Source organism: Lampetra fluviatilis, chromosome 2 (assembly GCF_964198595.1).
Source record: "Lampetra fluviatilis chromosome 2, kcLamFluv1.1, whole genome shotgun sequence".
NCBI lineage: Eukaryota > Metazoa > Chordata > Hyperoartia > Petromyzontiformes > Petromyzontidae > Lampetra > Lampetra fluviatilis.
The window spans coordinates 587,488-611,963 of record NC_136276.1 but is presented as its reverse complement, the minus strand read 5'-3'; the positions used below and the strand labels follow the sequence as shown (position 1 = coordinate 611,963).

Sequence of the window (24,476 nt, the reverse complement as noted above, 5' to 3'; positions counted from 1 at the left end):
CCCCAATGTATTTGAGAGGCGATGGAGGGAACTTGGTCTTTGCCACAGTGGTGAGCGCTCTGCGCTACGAACCCGGCTGAGTTCAAATCACGGCCACGGCCAGTCAGTGCAAGTGATGTATGTCATTCAAGACTTGTCCGGAGCCTACTCCCATAGAGGCAACTCAGCCTTAAATGAGTACTTGGGGCAGTACCATCAGCACTGGGGAGACAAAGGTGGCCAATCGCGGGGCTGGCCACAGCACTCCCTTGTACGCCGCCCCAGCCTGGACCTAACAGTGGCTCGCTTAGAGCCTCAACATTCTGCATGGCCACATGTCGCAGGGCCTCTTTGTCTTTGCGTGATTGCACGTGAGCACGAGATGATTATGACTGTAGGCGTCAACTACAATCATGCGATTACCTCGCGAGCCGCAGTCGCGATTAATCACCGGCAGTGGGATAGAGCGATAATAGTCGAGCACTACGGTGGAATGGCGCACGAGGTGGCTTGGTTTGGTGTCTGCCGCTAACGGCACGCGGAAGGGCGATTGGTGCCGGATCATTAGCCAGCTCCACCGGGCATAGCCACGCCACTGTCAGAGATGCCGAGGCGTGCCTCGAGAAGCCACGACTGGACACCGAGCCAGATGATAATTTCAGTCTCTCTGCGAATTTTAAACTTTTTGTCAGCTACGCTGGACGTAATGGCCGAGACAACGAGTTTCATAGTGGACTCCACAACGGATCGCTGCATTTCCGAACCGCTGCATTGTGGGTAGCCGATCAAATGTGACCACGGCACCGCGGGGTAAAGGATTCACAATGCACGGGGCAGCAGATGGCGGCTCGCTTTGGTGATATCTGGCAAAGTTCACCACTGGGCAGCTGTGGAAATCGAACCGCGGTGTTCTTGACGAGAAGATCGACAACTGAGGCCACTCGCTCGCTACGACGCGGCTGCTGCGTTCCCATAACCACCGCGAAGCCGTCCCAGGAGCAGCCCCGGGCCGTCCCAGCAATGCTCGCATCGGGACACCGCGGGGTCGGTTCCTCCCGATTCTCCCCCCAACCGCTTCCCCCCGATTGTAAAAATAAATCAAGGTATAATTTAAGGCAGGATTGGGTGATGTTAGGCTACACAGCGCCAATATTTCTATGAGGTTGCTTTTGTTGCCTCCTGTCGCGGCGCATGGGACAGCGAGTCGCTGCCAGAGCCGGGAGCCGGCCGGCTTGCCTCGCAACGCGAGGCCGGCCGGGCCCGTTCAGGCCGCCGTGGAATCCGGACACTGCCCAGTGGCTCACTTTCCCGAACCGAGCCAGTCCGTTTCCCATTGGCCGTGTAAGCGAGGACGCGTTCCCACACAGGCGGGCCAGGCTGCCCGCTCGCTCCTGGTGCCTGCCCCATGGCAGCAGCAGCAGGACGGAGGTCTTCTGCTAGCCGGGTCGAACGATCTCTCTCTCTCTCAGCAATAGCGTGTAAAACTCGTGGTTCTTATTCAGTGTTGAGAAGTGTGTGGGGTGGGGGGGGTTAATGGTTATCGGTGTTGGGGGGGAAGGCGGCCCCCCCTCTTCACCCGCCCCTCCCCGCCCGGTATTGTCCACTGCCCATGGGCCATCAGCGGTTGTCTGCCCAGGCTGCTGAGCACTCAAGCCCTGGAGAATGGAGCTCACGAGGACCTTGGCCCCATTGTGGCGAGCCGTGGGAAAGCCTTTCAGTGGCGCTTCAAGAAGGGGACCCCCGGAGAGCCGGGTCTTACACCATGACAAGGTCAAGAGGTCATCACAACCGATGCTGTGGATGCTCGCGCACCATGCCATCGCTTCCTTCCCGTTGGCCAATCCCACAACTGTTGCACAGTTGACACCTTCCATCCAAAGTCTACTACCCCCCCCAGCTCCCCCACACGAGCGATTTGATCAACTCATCATTTATTACCGGATTATTTGTTTTGCTGCTACCGTTTAATTTCCGCGGTGTCTATTTGTGTCCCGTCGCCTTCGTACCGCTGCACTCACGCACGTGCGCGCCGTACACACCACCAATCAGCGGCTGTGGGTGCGGGGTTACCGATTATGATGATGGCGATGGAGCCAGGGGGTTGACATGGTTGGTGTGTATGGAGGAATAGGGATGGTTGACTTTGGCGATGATATTGATCGTGATGCACGTGTGTGTGTATGTTGTGATGGTGATGCGTGTGTGTGTGTATTTTGTAATGGTGATGCGTGTGTGTGTGTATGTTGTGATGGTGATGCGTGTGTATGTATGTTGTAATGGTGATGTGTGTGTGTATTTTGTGATGACGGTGCGCGTGTGTGTGTATCTTGTGATGGTGATGCGTGTGTGTGTGTATTTTGTGATGGCGGGATGCGTGTGTGTGTATTTTGTGAGCATGGGCAAGGAATGACGATAACCATGGTGATGCAGATAATGGTGATGACGACAACAGTGATGATGATGATGATGAGTGCGTTTGGTGGAATGGTGAGAGATGATATTGATGGTGATGATTTGTCTATTCGTGTTCATGGAGAACATTGCTGGTGATGATGATGATGAGTTTATTTGCAATGGGGGCTTGATGATGATGACGACAAATAGACGGTGACGATGTGTGTGTGTTTGTGTGTGTGTGTTTGTGTGTGTGTTTGTGTGTGTGTTTGTGTGTGTGTTTATGTGTGTGTTTGTGTGTGTGTTTGTGTGTGTGTTTGTGTGTATTTAATTGTGTGTGTTTATTTGTGTTTGTGTGTGTGTATTTGTGTGTGTTTGTTTGTGTGTGTATTTGTGTGTGTGTTTGTGTGTGTTTGTTTGTGTGTGTGTTTGTGTGTGTTTATTTGTGTGTGTTTGTGTGTGTATGTTTGTGTGTGTTTGTGTGTGTGTGTGTTTGTTTGTTTGTGTGTGTGTTTGTGTGTGTGTTTATTTGTGTGTGTTTGTGTGTTTGTGTGTGTGTTTGTGTGTGTTTGTGTGTGTGTTTGTGTGTATTTATGTGTGTGTGTTTATTTGTGTGTGTTTGTGTGTGTGTGTGTTTGTGTGTGTGTTTATTTGTGTGTGTTTGTGTGTTTGTGTGTGTGTTTGTGTGTGTTTGTGTGTGTGTTTGTGTGTGTTTGTGTGTGTGTTTATTTGTGTGTGTTTGTGTGTGTATGTTTGTGTGTTTGTGGGAATGAGGTTTTGGGGGGCGGGGTGGGGGGCCACGGGTTTGGCTGCGGCTCACGCTCGCGCGGCAGCTGCGTGCGCCATTGGTGCACGAGCCCCCCCCCCCTCCTCGCTGCTCTGTGCCCGGCCCCCACCACTTTGATGTGGGGAGATTAGAGGCATCTGCACCTTTTATCTTTTTCACTCTCGCCATTTATTATTATTTTTCGAGGCCTGATGTGGATGCGTCTGTGCCCGTGTGTTTGTTCCTCTGCCTGCTCTGTTGCTTCCCCTCCCTGGAGAAACCGAACCTGCTCTCACATCCACTACTTATTCATGCGGCATGCCTATGCCTGTTTGTGTGTGTTTGTGTGTGTGTGTGCGCGTGCACGTGTGTGTGCGCGTGCACGTGTGTGTGTACGCGTGCACGTGTGTGTATGTGTCAACTAGTGGGGAGTAGTGACGCAGCGGTTCGTGTGCTGCGCTCCGAACCCGGTCCCCCAAGTTCGATTCCCGCTCATGGCTAGCATCAGTGACGATTATATTATCTCAATATGTCCTGGGCTTCCCATAGGTCGACTCAGCCGCAAATGAGTACCTGGTGCTGTGGGTAAACAAACCTACTGGGGAGACAAAGGCGGTGGGGCGTAGTGCTGGCCACCCACCCCCTCGTGTGCCGTGCCGGCCTTCAAAGGTGCAAGCAAACAGTAGTTGTCCCTACAGTCTGTAAATATTATACGAGGATCTTTGTAATGATCTTGATTTGAAGCTTGAGTGAGGAGCTGTGTATTTTAGTGTCGGTGGTGGTGGTGGTGCTTCTGGTGAAGGTGACGTTTCTGGTGGAGGTGGTGGTGCTGTGGTAACGGTATTTTGTCTGTCGGCCGCGTGCCGAAGTTCCGCAGGGATTATAAAAAAAACAGCACTTCATGTGCGTATGTGCGCAGTGTTAATTGGCCCGAATTATGTATCGAGCTCATTTGCATATGCTAATGAGGCCCGTGGACGCGTGGCTTCGCACGTGCCCGGGACGCGCTCGGCGCTGCTCATCGTGAGGCGCGGGGGGGGCGTGATTGCAGCCCGAAACAGATTTTTTTTTTTAAGTTGCTTATTTGCATATTTGCAATTAGTGGCAAGTTAATTTTGAGATCATCAATGCGTGTACGTGTCAGCCCAGCGTCTCAATTACATTGTGTCATGACATCGCCGGAGTTTAGTAAACACTGGCGCCCGTTCGGAGCGCGCGCGTAAGTGATTTAATTTTGATGATTAACCTATTTGCCGATTTTAAAGAAGAGACGCCCTCGTGAATATGAATGAGGAGCGTGATGGGGAGGGGGGGGACACGGCATGCGACTGTGCTGGTGACGCGAGATTCGCTTTCGAATCGTTCCCCGTTTCATTCATCAGAACTCGGGAGCTGTAAGGGTCGCCGATGCGATGCTCGCGCCGCGCAGATTGTTACCCACGGCGCACTGCGGCTGCTGCAAACGAAATAACAAAAACACCTCGCACGGGAAGCGTTGCGATGGATCCATCTGCTCGGGGTGACTTGGAGGTAGCGAGGCGTCCCTGTCACCTCTTGTTTGCCTAAAATATCGATTGCCCGATATCTCAGCTGTGAATGCTCGCGCGCTGCAGACTTCGACTCGACGTCTCTCTGCGGGTAACCGTGGCTCTGCCGGGCCAGTGAGACGATGCTCTTTCTGGGTCAGAGTTTTACTTTGCTGTTGATTATCGGGCCGCGGTCATCTCTTGTCGGGCGTTTGGCCGCCGATTTGATGACATTCGCCGTGCTGTGGCACGTAGCTGGGGAGACCGCGAGCGGAGATTACAATCGATTCTTACACTCACGGTTACGTGCATCGAATAATCCCTAGTTTGAGAATCGAGTTATGTTTTTTCATCCGTATTGCGTCCGTGTAATTAGTTCGTGTAATTAGTTCGTGTAACCGCTGCTTCCACTAAGGGCCGCTACATTTATCATCCGATAAATGGGTGTTTGGCTGAATTCGCGAGGCCGGAGTTGTGACAATTCAGAATCGTCGCATATGTGTTCACACTGGAGAAATCCGATGAGCTATAAAGCTCCTTGTCACAGATGTCCAGTACAATTCATCCAGTCACTGGTGGGGGGGGGGCGGCAGGGGGGGGGTTCCCAACCTCTTCGAGCGGCTCCCTCGTGCTTCTTCTCGTGGACGCAGCGCCGCGATGAAGCACTTGCAGCGCTGCGCCTCACCTTGTCTATGGGTGTCTCTCGTGCCAAATCATAAAAAAAAAATGTATCCTACGTCTTGTGTCATACATTGTCAGAGATTGACAAGGAACTTCACTTGAGGTGATTGCGGCGGTCGAGTCGACATTGATCGTCAAGAGTGGCTGTGACCCTTTGTCCCGGAACGATCCTCAGCGACACCCAGCGCCTCATCTGAGCAGAATCAGACAAACTCAGCCTCACTGCTGCTGGTCGCACCAACACGTCTGAAGCTAAAAGCAGAAATTTGAACGACAGTCTGGGAATGTTACTTGGTCTGTCAGGTGGCCGGGGGGATAGCAGCACACACATCGGTTTCTTAAATCCATCTGTACGGAGCTTGGGAGTGCCACCCCCGGTGACCCCTTGTATGCGTAGGGTCACTCCAGGTACTCTCGTTTTGAAGCCACGCGCTCATTAATGCAATTTGGCCAAACATCCCAATGTAGCGGGACCCCCCCCCTCCACTCCGTACATATTGAGACTCGGTGAGGCTTTCTTGGGTCAACGCAGCTCCTCGTTACGACATTGGAACGCCGTCGCGGTGTGACGGTGAACACGCTGAGGGTCGAAGGTTCGATTCCATCTCCCGGCGTGTTGAAACAATGGGGCAGGTTTCTTAAAACCCCCTTATGCCGCTTGGCAGGGTCACGTGTGGTGGGATAAAGTGTGGGTAGTCCCACCTCTTCTGAGACGTCTGTCCACCAAGTACTTTCTAAAGTGGCTCTCTGGAGCTCTCTAACAGCAGGGGGTGGGGCGGAGATGGGGACTCTTCCACTAGCGGTGGCGTGAGCAAGCAATTGCAGGGCTGCACCTTTACCTGTCATCATCATCATGATTATCATCATCATCATTATTATTATTATCCTGCGGCCCTCACGGAGCTTCACCGTCCCCCGTGGTGGAGGTGGCGAGGCTGCGAGGGGCTGCCCGGCGCCCGGACCAGCGCGTCCGTGCGTCTTCAAACAGCCGGTGATTGATTAAATTTCCTTGACATTTAGCGCTGACGTGCATTGTGCGTCCATGTATAGCCGCGCTTTGTTGACAGTCGATGCGATGAAATGCTCTTCCTCCCGGTCGTGCCGCTCCGCGTGTCACGTGTCGCGTGTCACGTGTGGTGGTCACCTCTGTGGCACCGCCGCGCCGCTCGCTGCCTCGGAAGCGGCGCTTCTCGCAAAGACTCGAAAACAAACCGTCCACGAAAGGCTGCCCGAATCGCGACGCGACGCGTGTCACGGGTACACACTCTGTACGTGTTCAGGGGGGTCCTGCGTTGGGTTGTTCGGCCAATTCTCTTGATTAAAACCCTGAAAAGTACCACCAGTGGCCATGGAGAGTTGCACCCTCGCAATTATATTGCGAGACAGAAAACGGAAGTCGTGGATGTGGAAGCGAACACAGAGACGTCGCATCGACGGTGGAGACGAGCCCACAGTGGGCCTGCATGTACTGTTTCTATGTTAAACTTCTTTCGTACCCTACGTAGCCAACCGCGCTGATCGGAGGCGCGATCGGCTCGGGCAGGGCGCGTCGGCGATGGGCGACACTGGCGGCGGAATGGCAGCCAACGGAGGGAGCCGTCCCCCACGCCGTGCCGTGGGGGACGGCGACGGCGTGGGGAGGCCTTCGTCCAGCAGTGGATAGACACTGGCTCTGTTGACGAGCATGATCGTGTTTTCTGCGGAAGGAAAATGGAATACAGAGACAGTTCACAACCCCGTGGTAGTATAAGTGGATTTGGAGGTTCACAAATGTGGACGCGATCCGCCTTCAAATAGCCGAATTGCAGGTGCGCGCGTGTGTCCGTGTGTGTGCCTGGCTTCGCTCGCAACACTGGGTTCTACAGTCGGTTCTGGCTATACGGTACTGGCGATCCGGGTTATCTCTGTCTTTGTGGTCTCCCAGTGCACCTAGCCTGGCACAAGCGCGTGCTGACGTCACCGCCGCTTAGTGGCGAATGGCTGCTGTTGTTGTTGTGTGACAGCTGTAGTCGTGACTCAAGGAGCTGTGTGGGGGAGAGGGGCGGGGTGAGAATGTGAGTGGGGACTTCGAGTGTAGCGGTGAGCGCGCTGCGTTACGGACCTGTGGACCCAGGTTCGATTACCGCTCGAAGCCAATACCGGTGATGGATTATCTGACACGGTCCTGGGCCTCCCCTAGGTCGACTCAGTCTCAAATGAGTACCTAGTGTGGTGCGTGTAAACATTGTCACTAGGGAGACAAAGACGGCTGTGCGTGTGCTGCCCGCATAACCCCTCGTGTGCCGTCCCGGCCTTGATAGGTGCTGCTCGCAAACAGTACTTGCCCCCAACAGCATGTCGAGGCCGTACAGGAGCCCTTTGTCTTTGTTCGTGCGCGCCGTGGAACTCGCTCGACTTGAGAACCCGGTCTGGTCACGGGCGGCCGAGACCTGGACTCGAGCCCGACGTGGCAGTGAGTCACAGCGCTTCAGAGAGAACCCGCGCAAGACGGCGGCGCGTGCGTGCGCGTGCGTCTTCGCCGACGGCGCTTGCCTCGACAGCCCCCCCCCGCCGCCGACACCGACCGCGCGCTTGGGGCATCTCCATTGGGCGGCAGGCAACGGCGACAACACAAAGCACTAAAGTCGCAGCTCTCACGGAGCAGGGCGGACACACGCACAGCGGGCGAGGTTGCCGATTGCGAGAGAAGCGCCGCGCCGTGAGAAACGCGAGAGCGGCCCGAACGCGGCGGCGATCATCGCCGCCACCGCGCGCGCGGTTCGTGCCCCGTCGCCAATTTGGTTCTGGGTTGAACGCGCGGCTTGGGGGGGGGGGGACAGGGGGGGGGGGCAGCGACCCCGGGGAGCCGCGCGAGTCGTCGGCGGGACCGCGAGCCCCCTGTGAGCCGCCGCTCGTCCTCCTCTTTGTTTTTCAAAGATGTTTTGTTGTTTGTGATTTCCACTCTCCGTGTTGTCGTCACTCCCCCCTCCACCCCTCCCCGCCCTCTTCTTTGTCGCTCCCCCCCTCCTCCTCCCCCTCCCCTCCCCTCCCCCCACTCTCGCGAGGAGAGTCACAGCAGCAGAGACACGCGCCGCCTAATGAGCCGCGGTGGAGCTTTGTGCGCGCAGCGGCTCCCCTCCCCCCCGGGGAGAGCGATCGATCCGCTCCGACGGTAATTTACCATTCGTTCGCAGTGCCCCGGGGGGGCCGAGCGACGGGGGGGCCTCACCGATGGGAGGAGACGGGGGGGGGGTGCAGGGTTCGGGAGTGGTGAATCGATTCGTCCCCCCCTCCGCCCCCGACTCTCCTGATTCAATGAATCGTTGCGCTGCCAATGTGGTGAATGCAGCGGCCACTCGCGGCTGCAAGGGTCGCGTGGACCCCCTACGTCTGACGTGTGGGAACACAAATATACTTGGATACTCCTACACACGTGCCATGAGCAGAGCTGGGATATCCGATACTTATCTTAGTCGCCGATCTCTACCAATTATCGGTTCCGTTGCTCCACTTATCGGGAAAAAAACGAAAATAGTTGGGGGGAAAAATCTCTCTTCTGTTCCCACGTGTGCGGCTGGACGGGAGGTGGTGGGCGGGGCTTGGTGACGTCATTGAAACCATAGGGCACGTCACGCTGGGCGTGACGTAGGGGGTTTCCTGCCTTCTTGAGCGAGACGTGCGAGTGATCGCCAATTTTAAAGGGGTCCGTGTAATCAACCGCGAAGAGAGTAGTAAATTAGACGGTGAGCTGTCGATTAATCAACTTAATTTCCTCGTGGCCCCATCTCGACGAGTCCATGCGCGACGGCCTTCGCGGGGCACCGTCGTGCAAGCGACCGCCGCTCCAAACGAGAACCCTGCAGCCAATCAGAGACCCCGAGGCTCACCCCGTCCCTCCACGTCCCGCGTCTCCTCTGCACGCTATTGGCCACGGCCATCAACACGACCCCAACTCGCTGCTGATTGGCTGCATCGGTGTTTTTTGTTCAGAGCGGTGCGATTCGAATGTTCGGAACTGCGACGCGCAACGTCGTTCCCTCTCGTCGTGCGACGGCGTTCCCCTCCTCCGCGCGAGCGTCTGGGCCGGCAGACAAATGACCAACAGCTTCACGTCGAATCGTCCCCGCGTCGTTCCGCTTCATCGACCTGCTTATTTTTTAGGGGGGATGGGGGAATGAGTGAGGTGGTTACGACTATCCAGTGCCGTGCGTGAAGCAACTCGTGGGCACACACTGTGTGCCTGTGTGTGCCTGTGTGTGTGTGCCTGTGTGTGTGTGCCTGTGTGTGTGTGTGCCTGTGTGTGTGTGCCTGTGTGTGTGCCTGTGTGTGTGTGTGTGCGGGGAGCACAGTAGGGGGCACAGGTGGTGCATCAGCCAGTCATCTCAGTCATCTCAGTCGACCCGTGGCACCTGGGTCTGACCCGTGACCTCCTGCCAGCGGGCATTTGACACTTCACGTGGCCTCAAGGTGCACATAGCCTGGCACAAGCGCCGTGGCGACGTCACCGCCACTTAGTGGCGAATGGCGGTTGTTGTTGTTGTTGGGGAGTGGAGGTGCAGCGGTTAAATGGGTTTCCGCCGTAGTTAATTGGTATAAATGAGTGCCAGGTGGAGAGGTTACAGCGCTTCGCACAGCTGGCACGATGGGGAGCACAGCTGGTGCATCTGCCAGTCATCACAGTCAATCAACCCATGGCATTTGGGTATGTTCCGTGCACCTAGCATGGCACGAGCGCCGTGGTGACGTCATCACCACTCAGTGGTGAACGGCGCTGGTTGTTCTTGTTGCAGCGGTTAGCACGCTGCGCTACGAATCCATGCGATCCGAGTTCGATTCCCGCTCACGGCCCCTATCGGTGACGAATATCTGGACCGATCCTGGGCCTCCTCTAGGTCGACCGCGCCTTAAATGAGGACCTGCGCTTGGTAAGAGAAAGATTCGGTGGTTACGTGCTCTGCCGGCCTTGGTTGTCACTCACTAGCAGCACTTGCCCCAACAGTCATTCTCCAGAGGATCTGTGTGATGCAGATTGATACACACACCGAGACAAATTACGATCCCAGCCACTGCTAAGTTGACTCAGCGCTAACTGAGTGGTGCCAGAGCTCGTGGTCGCTGCTTGGGTGACCGGGCGATGTTCTGTGTGGACTTTGCATATTCTCTCCCCTGTTCGGCATGGGTTTCCTCTAGGTTCTATAATTTCCTCCCAAAGCTAAAACACCCCATACAATGTAACTGGTAGTGGCCAAAGGATGAACACCTTCCTGCAATGTACTCAGTTGGGATGACGCAGCACAACATCGCCACCCTACTGTCATGAACTTGGCAGGACGCTCCTGAAAAAGAGTCTTGAGCCTCAGTGAGGCTGTTCCGACTAACACTCCGAATGATAGTCCATCACGTTACGGACCGTATGCACATCATCAGTAGCAGACATGCGTTGACCACACCTCCAACGTGCGTGTGCCGCGCCAGGCGTTGATGGGTGCTCTCTCACGACACTCATGTTTGCAGTGTCTGACATTTCCCGTGACGGTCTCTGCGGAAACATTGGCATATCTATTTATATATTTTTTTCTCGCCGCCACCTTCAGTGAAACATAACGCACCGACAGCCAAAAGCGGCACATTCAGGCTGCCAAAGTTGGGCTGCAGATAAATAAGGCGCAAAACGAAAGTCACAAACGAGTCGAGCAAGTCTGCCCAATAAATCCCAGTGCTGAAGAGACACGGCCGAAACGCCCGACGGACTCTGCACATCTCACGAATAAAACTCAACACATTCGTCAATAGCAGTGTCGCTTTAAACGACGAATGGTGTAATAGACGTCGTGTTCGTGGGCAATGGGCCTTCTTCATAGCACATCAATCCAGAGGCCAGAGAGAGAGAGAGGCAGAGTGGATAACGAGGGCTGGAGGCGGCGCTTTCCACCATCGAAGGCAATTATTAGGTCTAGGATCAAAATGATGAACTCAAGGGGAGAGTGTTGGAGTACTTTGGCAAAATTGAACTTGATAATGGAAGACAGCATGCCAATGTGCCTGAGGACGGATGGTTCGAATCGATAGGCGTGAATCTGCTGTGACGCGTGATTCAGAAGCACGTGGGCACTGACAAAGCGAAATAAAGCAACAGCTGAAAGGGCGCGGACAGCCGCATACTGGGAATGACGCTGAGAGACAGAGAAGAGGGTCACGTGGGTGAGAGGCGATGCGCAGGTGAGAGGCAGAGATGAGGGTCACGTGGGTGAGAGGTGATGCGCAGATGAGAGGCAGAGATGAGGGTCACGTGGGTGAGAGGCGATGCGCAGGTGAGAGACGGAGATGAGGGTCACGTGGGGGAGAGGCGATGCGCAGGTGAGAGGCAGAGAAGAGGGTCACGTGGGTGAGAGGCGATCCGCAGGTGAGAGATGGAGATGAGGGTCACGTGGGTGAGAGGAGATGCCCAGGTGCCAGACGGAGATGAGGGTCACGTGGGGGAGAGGCGATGCGCAGGTGAGAGGTAGAGATGCTGCTGATGGCCGATGACCGAGCCTGGTGATGAAATGGCAGCCAGGTGGAGGGACACACACGAGAGGAGGGGCCCGCCACGGAGACGGAGCGATGACGTCAGCTCGTGCAGAAGAAAGTGGAATTGTGGCATTGCAAGTGGACGTTTGATCCAGCAGTGGATAGATCACTGTTGCTCGTACAGTCATCTACAAGGATGTATCGTGTGCATTGTATGTTATATAACGTAATTTCGAAATGCATCTCCTCCTCGCTAGGGAGTGCGTGTTGGTGAAGCGGCGGGTTAGGGGGCGAGAGTTCGGTTCAGAAGTCACCTCGCCACTGATGTCAGCCGTGGCCCGGCATCGAACTCAGCTCATGGGGTGTATGGCGCACTCCAAAACCCAGCAGCGTGCTGCACCACGCGCGATGGTGATCTGCAAGGGGAAACGAGAGACATCTGTTAACATGTCAACACTCTTCGCAACATGCTGTACTCGGAACACTCAAAGTAATCTGCTTTTTAAAGTAATTAAATGTTAAGATAATACGTATTGTGAGGTATTTTTTTATTCTCTAGAATTAAAATATTCTGGTGAAAGGAGTACAATGGCAGGAGCGCAAATTGACAAGTTTGAGCAATTTTAAATGAACCATGTCATTCTTCTGAATTCATTACTCTCACCTCTTCGAGCTCGCTATCTCTTATTAAATGTCTACCGAAATTCTTCTGCCATTTCAATTCAACATACATTTGTTCCACGGAAAACCTCATGTAGCTAAGCTAGTTACCCAGCTAGATTCTGTAGTAACGACCGGCAATCAACACCAGAGTTAGTGTTGTGGTGAGGGGCCCAGCCATACTTCTCTAGACATAGATTTTTTTTTTATTGACGTGATAAATGTATTTCCTTAAGTATTGTTTTGCCAACTTTCCCCAAGAGCTCTACGGATCTGGCCTTTGGAATCGGCCAAACGTGTGATCAATTTGATTGCAATTGTTGTCGGGGGGTTTGTAGTTGTTGTGAAAACACGCGAAATATGGTTGGATGAACAAACACACGGACGGACGCAGGGATGGAGACACGGGCACATGGACAGGCATTGCACGTCCCAGGCATTGCGCTGATTGGACTCCTCGGAAAAGCAGGGAAGGGTGGTCTGTGCAGGTGTTGTGGCCATGTCAACAGAAAGATGCGGTCATTGACGATGATGCAGATGGTGACAATGATACAGCCTCCCCTTCTTTACGATGGGGCGTCTCAGAGTGCTTCACACGCGAGATGTGACTTGCATCATCGTCATTATTGTTGTTGTCGTCAGGGTTAATAGAGCTGCTGCAGTAATGCCCAGGGCGGCCACTGCAATCGAACCGTGAACCTCTGCAACAAGCGGCACGGAGCACGTCTCTTGATGTTTTGTCGCACCGTCATCTCATTGGAAATATTTTTTCAGACTTTCCAAAATAAATGGTGATGTACTTCCTCTGTAAAACATGAAATCAAAAATGAAGAGGGATACTTGTGAGGTGAGACGAACGCACACATGCCACTTGAAATCACCATTGAAGAGAACATCCTTTGAATCCCGCCTTCATTTAAAGACAATACCCCCATGTATATACAATTATATACGTATACATATGTAAGAGGACCCAAAACAAAAGATAAAACGTGCACTTAATCAGATTAGAGAAGGGCAACATATTGCGTGTATCTGCGAGTGGAATTCGGCTCCTTGATTATCATTATTAACCAAGAGGCCCAATTAGTTATGTGCTGACGATGCCTTCATCAGGCGCTCATTAGCCCTGGGCTAGGGGTGCTGGGCACGGGGACGAGCGGGGAGGGAGCCGTCATGGGGGGGGGGGGCGGCGGGGGGGGGGGTGCTGGGCCAGGATTCGTGATGGACGAGTCCGGGTGAAGTGTCGAAAACAACAGCAACAAAACAACCAGCTGCCAAACCGCTCGTATGTTCTGGGAAGCTGAGCAGGGTTGAGCCCGGCGTATCGCAGCCCGCGTAGCGCAGCCGGCGCCCTAGCAAGGGCTGTGCGGGGTCGTCGTTGCGGCGAGAGCGGGTGGGCGGCCCGGTGGGGTGGCTGTCCCCGACTCCCCTCCCGAGGCTGGCGCCACCTGAATGTGTGGCGGGGGTTGTGGGGAACGCCGCGACCAGCGGTGCCTTGTGGCCCCGACTTACTGGTGCGGCAGCAGCAGCAGCGCATGGGCAGAGGGGTGACGCCTTGCCTCGGCCGCCACCAACGTGTGCCTCCGGGAGACGACGTGCGGCACGCCAGGTGTCCTCGGTGTTGGCTGCCAGGTGTGGCCAGGAGACGACAGCCCAGTGAGTGGGCTCTTCGCTCTCCCACGAGTTGTGCCGCGGGTTGTGCCGCGGGTGGTTCGACACGCGGCACAACAACCGCGGAAGTCCCACGGAGCGACCCTGGGGGGTGGGGCGGTGGGGGCCTCTCAGTGCCCCCCCCCCTCATTGCCCCCACGAAGCTAAGCATTCGTGTAAATAGTTGGGCAAACACCGCCGTGTAGCAGTTGGATCCTCCTGAAAATGAGCCTTGAGGCTCTTACTAGGCTGTCCTGGGTACGCAATGGGCGTCTTTGCTGTTGCGAGTGGAGAGCGCCTTGGTCTGCAATGAACAATAAGAGGCAGCTGTGATTTCACTCTGCTCACGATCCTCTACTCGGAGCACTAAAAGCCATCTGGCAATTTTTATGTAGTAATACATTGGCAAGATAATATGTATTATGAGGTTTTTTCTCTCTCTTTCTGTGATTTAAAGCACATTCTGGCGAAAGAATTGAAAAAACTAAATAATTGAAAAGTTTGAGAAATTTTAAACGAACCGTGTCAGTCGTTAGTATTCGTTACTCCCACCTCTTCGATGTCGCCGTCTATCATCATCGTCATCGTCATCACTACTCCTACTACTACATCTCTTCCGCACGTCTTGTTCCACCGACTCATTTCAACTCAATGTTGATTTTTTTTTTGCACGGAAACATTCCCTTTATCCAGCTACCCAGCTAGGTTCTATGGCAACTGTCCTCAGCAGCCACGACAAGAACGGAGTTCGCCTCCTCCTCGGGGTGCGAGGAGGAGGCCAGCCAGCAGCCAACCAGGACACTCGAGGCACTGACAATGTTTAATCGTAGTATTCATTAGTAGGTGTGAGCTTTGAAACTGCAGGGAACCTGAGTAGGTGTCAGCGCAGGTGTTAAGCCACCAACAGTGAAGTGTGAATGATAAAAAGACGACTGCAAGGTTCCGCGTTTCAATGTCGCTCTGCTGTGCGCGATCGAATGCTTGGCTCATCCGCGATGGTGCACATCGGCGGTGCTGTTGCACGCTCGTGGGTTAATGCACACGCACACAATGGGTTAATTGACACACGTGGCATTAACAAACTTCTTTATGCCACGTGCACCTGGTGCGTATGTGTGTGTGTGAGTGTTCTCGCTTTGTCTGTGTGTGTGGGGAGTGGGGGTCCAGTGGTCCAGAAGAGCGGTGGCGCAGTGGTTAACGCATTACGCTATCAACCCGATTCCCGCCTCCGACCAATAACAGTGCGAATATTGGAACCGGTCCAGGGCATCCCTTAGGTCGACTCAGCCTTAAATTAGTACCTGTTGTTGCGTATAAACGTCAGCACTGAAGAGACAAAGGCGGCCGTGCGCCGTGTTTGTCTTCATCAGTGTGCTCGCCAACAGCGCTTGCCCCACCAGTCTATGTAGGCTACATGGTGAACCTTTGTGTCTGTGTGTGCAGTGCGTCAGCGGGAGGAGCTGCAGGCTGAGACGGGGCTGCACATCCTGCAGGCTGGAGTCGGGGAGGTATGTCCCTCGCGTGCGCGCCCACTCACCGCGCCAGTGCGAACAAACCTGTGTCCGTGTCACAGCGGTTCGCAAGCTCCACGGAGTTCCTCACTCACTCACTCACCCGGGAGCGCCACCGCATCCTACGCCACGCGCTGATTTCCCCACCTACTCATCATCATCATTATAATGATGATGAGTAGGTGGCGATGTTACAGGAGGACGGGTCCTGCTGGCTCGCGATGTTCGGTGGAGCGGATCGCGCGCATCCCACCCGCGTTGGTTCGTCTATGGGGTTCACCATGAAGCCCATGACGGAAGCTGGTTTCATAATGAGCCCTGAGTGACACTTTGGCTTGGTTACACCTGGAGAGAGTCGAAATAATAATCAAGAGAATTTCAACTAGAATCGCGCCGCCGCTGCACAGGAGTCGCCCTCGCGCTCACAGAGAGAGAGAGAGCCTCGTTCTGAGACGTTAAAAATATCTCAGAATAAAATTACATCCCTTAATCTCCACTCCCTATGGGTCTTGGGGTTGTTTGTTTTGACCATACTTCACCGCGCTGATCAATGAGGGTTAGTGAGTCGTAGGGGTTGAGAGTGGCTAGGATCAGTACAGGTACCACTCTCTACAGGTACCACTCGCTGGTACTGTGTTCGCCTTGGCCCAGAATTTGCCTCCGGTTGTCAGGTTCGTAGCGCAGTGCCAACGGCTGCGCCGCTACTCTACACAAAACAAATATCATGATATATGTTTATTTAAACCACTTCATGTCGTTTAATGCTACCGCTGATGATTAAAATATCAGTTTGACTGTGGGCAGGTGGGAGAGTTTAAGGGCCTCCAGCTTGAAAAGAGCTCAGAAGTAGTTATGTGATGTCTGTTTCCGCGCGGAATGTTCGACCACTCGGGTGATGCGTCACTCCGCGAGACGTCCACGCAGGCGCGCGTGTCTTTCTCATGGCGCCACGTTTGTAATGACATTTACTTATAAATTATTGAATTCCTGGTAATAAGTTAGAGTAGAATTAGTGACGTCTAAAAAGGTTTTATGCCACAATCCGTTCTCGTGTTGGACGACCAGAAGCCAAGATTATATGAATTGTCTGATGATGAGGTGGGGGTGGAGGAAATTACAAATGTATTTTAATTAAGACATTATTGAAATGTTCCCAACATAGCTGGCATTCTCTGATTAGAAATGCAATTAAGTCAGCTCTCAGGATGACTCGTTTTTCCAGCAGTGTACGCGGCCACTGCTGGAGCGAGTTCGGTTGTGCCGCGTTTCCATGACCACTGGAAAGCAGACCCGAGCCGTGCCGGGCTCTTTTACGAAACCAGTCCGGTGTGGTTCGTGTCATGTTCTGATTCTCCAAGAACAGCGCGTATCCGTGGGCTTGGCTCTATCCGGTCTCGAGCTCTCTCACCTTCTCCACGTCCTTTCTTGTTGGAGAATGTGCGCACAGATGACCCACCTCGTATTGATGTATTAAGAAAAGTGAGTGGGCTTCAGCAGGACACGTCGCGAGGAGCGATCGAGACTGACGATGGGATGGGACGCTCCTTAGAGGACGCCAAATGAAGAGGAGATAGAGCGATTAAATCGCCACGCGGGCAGCTGCTGGATGGATCGTTACATCGCAGGGCCATGAGAGATGGGGACGGGTTCGGGAGGCCTTCCACCAGCAGTGGATAGAGCATGACAGCTGCTGCTGATGGTAACGAAATTGCAAGAGGCGTGTTGCAGAGTCAGCCAGATCCCATCAGACCTGTGGTAAGACCTCTGCCAGAGCCGCTGACACGGGGCCCAGAGGCCTGTTCCCTGGTCTTCTGTTCCCTGGTCTCCTGGTCTCACTCGCGCTGTGGGGCACAGAGACGCGGTCTCGGTCCTCCTGCACTTTGTGCCCACTGCTCCGGGCACCACTCTGTTTCCACGTCTGCTGTCTCTCTGCCGGCGTGTCTCTGTGCTTCATGCCGTACACCTCTCCGCTTAGCTCGTTGTCTGCCTACCCGTTAGTCTCTGGTTCTAAAACTGAAGTTCACCACTCCTACGACCCGCCCGTGTCAACTCTCTCTGACCAACAACAACAATAACACAAGTCCCTAAACTCTGGGTGTCCGGGCCAATGCTCACCGGAGTCAGCCCCCGTGTCTCCATCCATCCCCTTCATGGCTGTTTCGCCGTCAGTCAGAGCGCTCCTTCGCTCGCCAATCCTCGTGCGGAGTCAGGCTCCGGGATATAGCCCCCTTTGATCACAAAGTATCTTAGCGTTCTTGGGAAGGCGACAGTTTTTTTTATTGTTGTTGTTTTTTATCGCCGTTGCTGAGTGTAGGTAGGCCTGAAGGCCCCCAATGCACCGTGGCCAGCAACTCATGGGAAGGAACGCGCCCCTTGAAGTGAGAAAAAGTTTTAAGAACTCGAGCGAGCTCATGACAGTGTAGCGGGTAAGAGTCGGAGTGTTTCTCGTAACGAGCAAAAGTTTGTAGGACTTGGGGGAAGGAGGGAGTTCCAAAGTTGAGCAGCGTGAGTAAGTTGGCAGTTCTGCGATATAGCCGGAGAACACATTGCGGGTGAGAGGAAACAGTCGATATAATGACTGTTATTAATTCCCGTGATTCTTCCAGAGAGCCTCGCTGGCCACATCACGACCCAAGTCGACGATACGGACCGTCCCTCGTCAGATTGATAACCACGGTCAATGCTGCTCTGATTTCGAGATCTGGCAGGATTGGGTGCAATCTGGGTGATTTTGGTCACCGATGAATCCCTGCTATGGGTGGACTTGTCAAAGGCATGAGGTCAGTGCGAACCATGGCTCTGCTAGTAGCGATACGAGAGGGACAGGGGGGCGACTGCACGGCCGCGAGAGAGTGGCTGGAGCGAGTTGCAGAGCATGCGAGGAAGTGAAAGTGCGTGAAGCAACCCATATACGTATTTACATCAGTGTGGTACAATATGCATTACGGAACACTATACTGTTGTTGTATGCTGTCGCCTGATGATGCTCGTTATTATTGGCGAATCGTCGTACTGGAATTATAAATATTGTGGGGTTTACTCGCCAACACACGAATTGGCATGTTCTGTTTACGTGACAACCCTTACTTCTTGGCTGTGTCGGGTGGTGGCAGGTTTAACGACACAACATTTATATATTTACGCGATCTAACCCAAAAAACACCTCGAGTATGGATTGTTTGCTGTTATTTTATAGGCAGGTCACGTGTGGTGGGTAAAGTGTGAGTACTCCCATATTTTGCTCGACGTCTGTCCAGCGTGGAAGAGTAGGCCAAGTACCGAACAGAGTGACTCACCGGAGCCCACTGCGGTGGAGGCCCTTCTGTCAGCAGTGCCGCGAGAAAGAACTTCAGGGCTGCGCCTGCACCTCTATGAACTCGGCACGTGCTGGCCACGTGACTCTTTAGTGGGGGGCCATCTAAAGCACGTGGGTCACCACACGGTCGACCCAGCCTTAGTCGTGGGGGCATTGCCCCCCCTCCACTACCACTCCGCCCCCTTCTGTGACGTCACCTACGAGCCCCTGTGGCGCCTCCCCCTCAAAACACCCCCCCCCGCCCCGCCCCAAACGTCACCGCGGCAACCGAACCTCGGTCGGTTGTGAGCGGGAGCCCAGGCCGCAGTGTCCGCCTGACCTCTTGACCCCATAGCGAGGGGCGGGGGGCTCAGTCCGACCCCCCCCCCCACCTCCTTCCCGACCCCACTCCCTCGGGATGAAGCTCGGAGGGGTATCCCATTAGCCGCGCCGTCTGGCGAGGGGGTAGTTTGGGGGGGGGGGGGCGGGGGGGGGGTCTCCAGCCCCCCCTCCCCGCGCCCGTGTCAGGGTCGAGGTGGCAGTGATTGCGGCTGATTGACGCGCTGATTGTGAAGCTTGGGAGGGAAATGAGGCGGCGCTTGGCACGCGCTCTGCTGAGGCCGCGCGCGCCCGCGAGCACGGGGGAACAGGTGCCGTTGGCGCGTGTTCACGCGTGTGTGTATGTGTACACGTGTGTGTGTGTACACACGTACACACGTGTGTACGTGTGTACACGCGTGTGTGTGTACACGCGTGTGTGTGTACACGCGCGTGTGTGTACACGCGTGTGTGTGTGTGCACGCGTGTGTGTACACGCGTGTGTGTATGTGTGTGTGTACACGCGTGTGTGTGTGTACACGCGTGTACGTGTACACACACGTGTGCACATACACATGGGGAGCGATAGTGTAGCGGTTAGCGTGCTGCGCTATGAACCCGGCGACCAGGGTTCGATTCCCGCTCACGGCCAACACCAGTGACGATTATCTGAACCAGTTCTGGTGCGGTGTGTAAATATCACAACTATGGAGACAAAGGCGGTCGGGCGTGGTGTTGGCCACCCACCCCCTCGTGTACCGTTCTGGCCTTCATAGGTGCTCGGTAACAGCGCTTGCCTCAACAGCCTGCTAAAGGCTATACGGGGGATCTTGGTCTTAGTTTGCCGGCTTGTGTTTGTTTGTGTTGCGTTGAGGCGGTGTGGTGTGAGCGCTGTTTATTATTCGAACGCTTGATTTGCGGGTCTTGTGTCTCTTCAAATATTTCAGATCCCCAAAATGTGATGGATATTCACTGCCATGGATATTCATTGTGATGGATATTCACTGCCATGCGTGTGGCTACCCTGCCTTTACAAATCCACATATTGACTTTACCTTCCACTTGTATTATTATTCAGCTTAACCGTGTTTGTTCTGCTTATTTTCCTGCAAAGCTCTTATTCCGTTGTGGAGTCTTGTTGTCACTTTCATATTTATTGTTTGAAACATTTCATCTCGTTGTTTTGTGTCCCGGCACCGCAATTTAAAATCCAAGCCGGTTTTCCGAGCCTCGCCTTGGCTCCGAGATCTGTGCGGTTGTCTTGGCGGTGTCTGGAAGTCGGTGATGGCCACTCGCTGAGAACAATAACAGCCGGAACCCCTGGAGGGTTACACTCCGACAGGAGCAGTGGCAGCAGCGAGTCACGGCCCACATTGCCGACATGTCATGAAAAAAGACCGGGCGGGCAGGCAGGTAGGCGGGCAGGCGGGCAGGCGGGCAGGCAGGTAGGCGGGCAGGCAGGCAGGCGGGCATGCAGGTAGGCGGGCATGCAGGCAGGCGGGCAGGCAGGCAGGTAGGCGGGCAGGCAGGCAGGCAGGTAGACAGGCAGGCGGGCGGGCAGGCAGGCAGGCGGGCGGGCAGGTGGGCGGGCGGGCGGGCAAGCAGGCAGGCGGGCGGGCGTGTCTACCTCCTATCCTCGAGGCAATGGCTCTTCCAGCAACGCTGGCGTCTGCTCGTGATGCGGGCGACGAGCGAGACTGTCGGTGCGTGCCGCTCGTTGTCAGATCGACGTCGCCGACATTCAGCGTGGTTGCCTACGTGCGGTGTGAAAGAAGTTCAACATAGCACATACATCGTCCACGGGCTCGCCCCGAGCCTTCCTCTCCCCTCATCTCACGCTGCTCCTCTTCACGCACTCTGCGCTCCAGTCACAAAGATATTCTCTGTAGACCCACCGTGTCGCCACCTTGTACACCATTATCAGGTCGAGTACGACCTCTGGAGACATCCATTACCCCGGCGCCTCCCGCACCCTCCCCCTGTCCCTCACTGCATCTCGGGTTCAGGGAGAGTCGACTCCGTAGCGCTCTTCACCTCGTTCTGCCATCTCTCTTTATTTCGTGCTTTGTTATTACGACGTTTGCCCGGGAGAGCCTGTCCGAGTCCCAAGACTCTTTATCAGGAGGTCCTTGCTACGTTTGCTCTGAATTGAGTAATCTGCAGACATTTCTTGAGCCTTGGGATGTTTGGCGACTACCAGTTGCATTGTGTGTGTGCGGCGTTTTAAGCTCTGGAATATTTTGAATTCCTCAAGTGACATTTCTTTTAAATCTGATTTCTTCTACCCGCTTCATTGCTGTGCGAGATGTTTCGGTTTTTATAATTTTAGTGATCCACGTCACCCTGCAAATGAGACTCTGCGGTGGCCCAACGTTGCTCCGTTGACTGGGATTCGGCCTCAAGCAGGGCTCTGGTTGATAGCGGGTAGAACAGATTACGCCTTCGCTATGTACACTTTAAAAGCGCGTGCTGCCCCCTCGTGGCGTTATAATTAACAATGAATAAACTTAATTAATTAGACGTATCAACAATGATTTGCAGGCCAAACCAGTGCTGGTTGACGTCGTCCCCACGCTCTGTCGGCACGTGTTCATGGCGGTTGTTTGACAGCACCACGCTGGTCAGCGCGGGCTGGAGAAGCGGAGGGGAACCCAGAACCGGTTCAGGCATCACTCACCGCCACTGATGTTCGCCGTGACCAGGGATCGCAGTGAGGTCGCCGAGTGAATAGCCGAGTGCGCCAACCGCCGCGCCACCGCTCCCCCGCGGCACGCAGTGGCGGTGCTGAACCCATGCTGACCCGGGTCAGGTACTTTTGTACCGAGGTCCAACCCCATCGGGGGTCCACAGCTCGCATTCAGTACCACGGCTCCTGCTTGGTGCTGGCAGTGAGGAGGAGGAGGAGGCCCTGCTGGGCTCTATTCAACGAGCATCGCCCACGTGAGCGATGAGACTCTAGGCTGCGGCTGACTGATAACAATGCACGCATGGAGGAGGAGGAGGGCGACTCTGCAACGCCGCTGTGTCCATGTGGACAGGGCCTGCCCAGCTGGCAATGCTGTGCCCGCTTTAATGCCCCCCCCCTCGCCCGCTCTCCTCCATGGGGTCACAGCAATGTAACGATGCCTCCATTGAAATCAATTCTTAAGCTCTCGATGCGTGCAGCGACTCGAGCCGCGTGTGGAAGAATCGACGGAATGCTGAATCTGATGACGCCGGGCGCACTCGGACATTGTTGACGGCGTGATGACGCCTCTCTTCCTAAGCGCTTACGAATCACCAAGGCGACGTTGGTTTGGCCGTTTCGTCAAGATGCTTCTCCCTCTCCTCCGATGCGTGTTCGGGTTGAACCGCGTGTTGTTCGGAACGATGTCCGACGTTTGACTCCATGTGCTTCAATTTGCCTTGGCTGACGAAGCTCCCGGAAGTGAGCTCCACTCACCCCCAGCTCCACTCACCCCCAGCTCCACTCACGCCGCCTCCACTCACCCCCAGCTCCACTCACCCTCAGCTCCACTCACCCCCAGCTCCACTCATGCCGCCTCCACTCACCCCCAGCTCCACTCACCCCCAGCTCCACTCACGCCGCCTCCACTCACTCCCAGCTCCACTCACCCCCAGCTCCACTCACTCCCAGCTCCACTCACCCCCAGCTCCACTCACACCCAGCTCCACTCACTCCCAGCTCCTCTCACTCCCAGCTCCACTCACTCCCAGCTCTACTCACCCCCAGCTCCACTCACTCCCAGCTCCACTCACCCCCAGCTCCACTCACTCCCAGCTCCACTCACTCCCAGCTCCACTCACCCACAGCTCCACTCACCCCCAGCTCCACTCACTCCCAGCTCCACTCACCCCCAGCTCCACTCACCCCCAGCTCCACTCACTCCCAGCTCCACTCACTCCCAGCTCCACTCACTCCCAGCTCCACTCACCCCCAGCTCCACTCACTCCCAGCTCCACTCACTCCCAGCTCCACTCACCCCCAGCTCCACTCACTCCCAGCTCCACTCACCCCCAGCTCCACTCACTCCCAGCTCCACTCACTCACAGCTCCACTCACCCCCAGCTCCACTCACCCCCAGCTCCACTCACGCCGCCTCCACTCACTCCCAGCTCCACTCACCCCCAGCTCCACTCACTCCCAGCTCCACTCACCCCCAGCTCCACTCACCCCCAGCTCCACTCACTCCCAGCTCCACTCACTCCCAGCTCCACTCACGCCGCCTCCACTCACCCCCAGCTCCACTCACCCCCAGCTCCACTCACCCCCAGCTCCACTCACTCCCAGCTCCACTCACTCCCAGCTCCACCCACCCCCAGTTCCACTCACTCCCAGCTCCACTCACTCCCAGCTCCACTCACCCCCAGCTCCACTCACCCCCAGCTCCACTCACTCCCAGCTCCACTCACCCCCAGCTCCACTCACCCCCAGCTCCACTCACTCCCAGCTCCACTCACTCCCAGCTCCACTCACCCCCAGCTCCACTCACTCCCAGCTCCACTCACCCCCAGCTCCACTCACTCCCAGCTCCACTCACGCCGCCTCCACTCACCCCCAGCTCCACTCACCCCCAGCTCCACTCACGCCGCCTCCACTCACCCCCAGCTCCACTCACTCCCAGCTCCACTCACGCCGCCTCCACTCATCCCCAGCTCCACTCACCCCCAGCTCCACTCACCCCCAGCTCCACTCACTCCCAGCTCCACTCACGCCGCATCCACTCACGCCGCCTCCACTCACACCCAGCTCCACTCACTCCCAGCTCCACTCACTCCCAGCTCCACTCACTCCCAGCTCCACTCACCCCCAGCTCCACTCACTTCCAGCTCCACTCACTCCCAGCTCCACTCACTCCCAGCTCCACTCACTCCCAGCTCCACTCACCCCCAGCTCCACTCACTCTCAGCTTCACTCACCCCCAGCTCCACTCACCCCCAGCTCCACTCACACCCAGCTCCACTCACCCCCAGCTCCACTCACCCCCAGCTCCACTCACTCCCAGCTCCACTCACCCCCAGCTCCACTCACTCCGCCTCCACTCACGCCGGCTCCACTCACGCCGCATCCACTCACACCCAGCTCCACTCACTCCGCCTCCACTCACTCCCAGCTCCACTCACTCCGCCTCCACTCACGCCGCCTCCACTCACACCCAGCTCCACTCACCCCCAGCTCCACTCACGATCTACGAGTATCGCGA

At 55.5% G+C, this 24,476-nt stretch overlaps 1 protein-coding gene across 1 annotated transcript in view; it reads left to right on the top strand.

Moving 5' to 3' along the window:
* The window catches only part of LOC144938929 (receptor-type tyrosine-protein phosphatase N2-like), a 203,494-nt gene that overhangs the window by 101,709 nt on the left and 77,309 nt on the right, over nucleotides 1-24,476 (top strand). Inside the window, exon 11 of the mRNA XM_078866659.1 lies at nucleotides 15,592-15,656. Coding sequence (XP_078722785.1) covers nucleotides 15,592-15,656 — 65 coding nt within the window. The remainder of the gene's footprint in view (nucleotides 1-15,591; nucleotides 15,657-24,476) is intronic.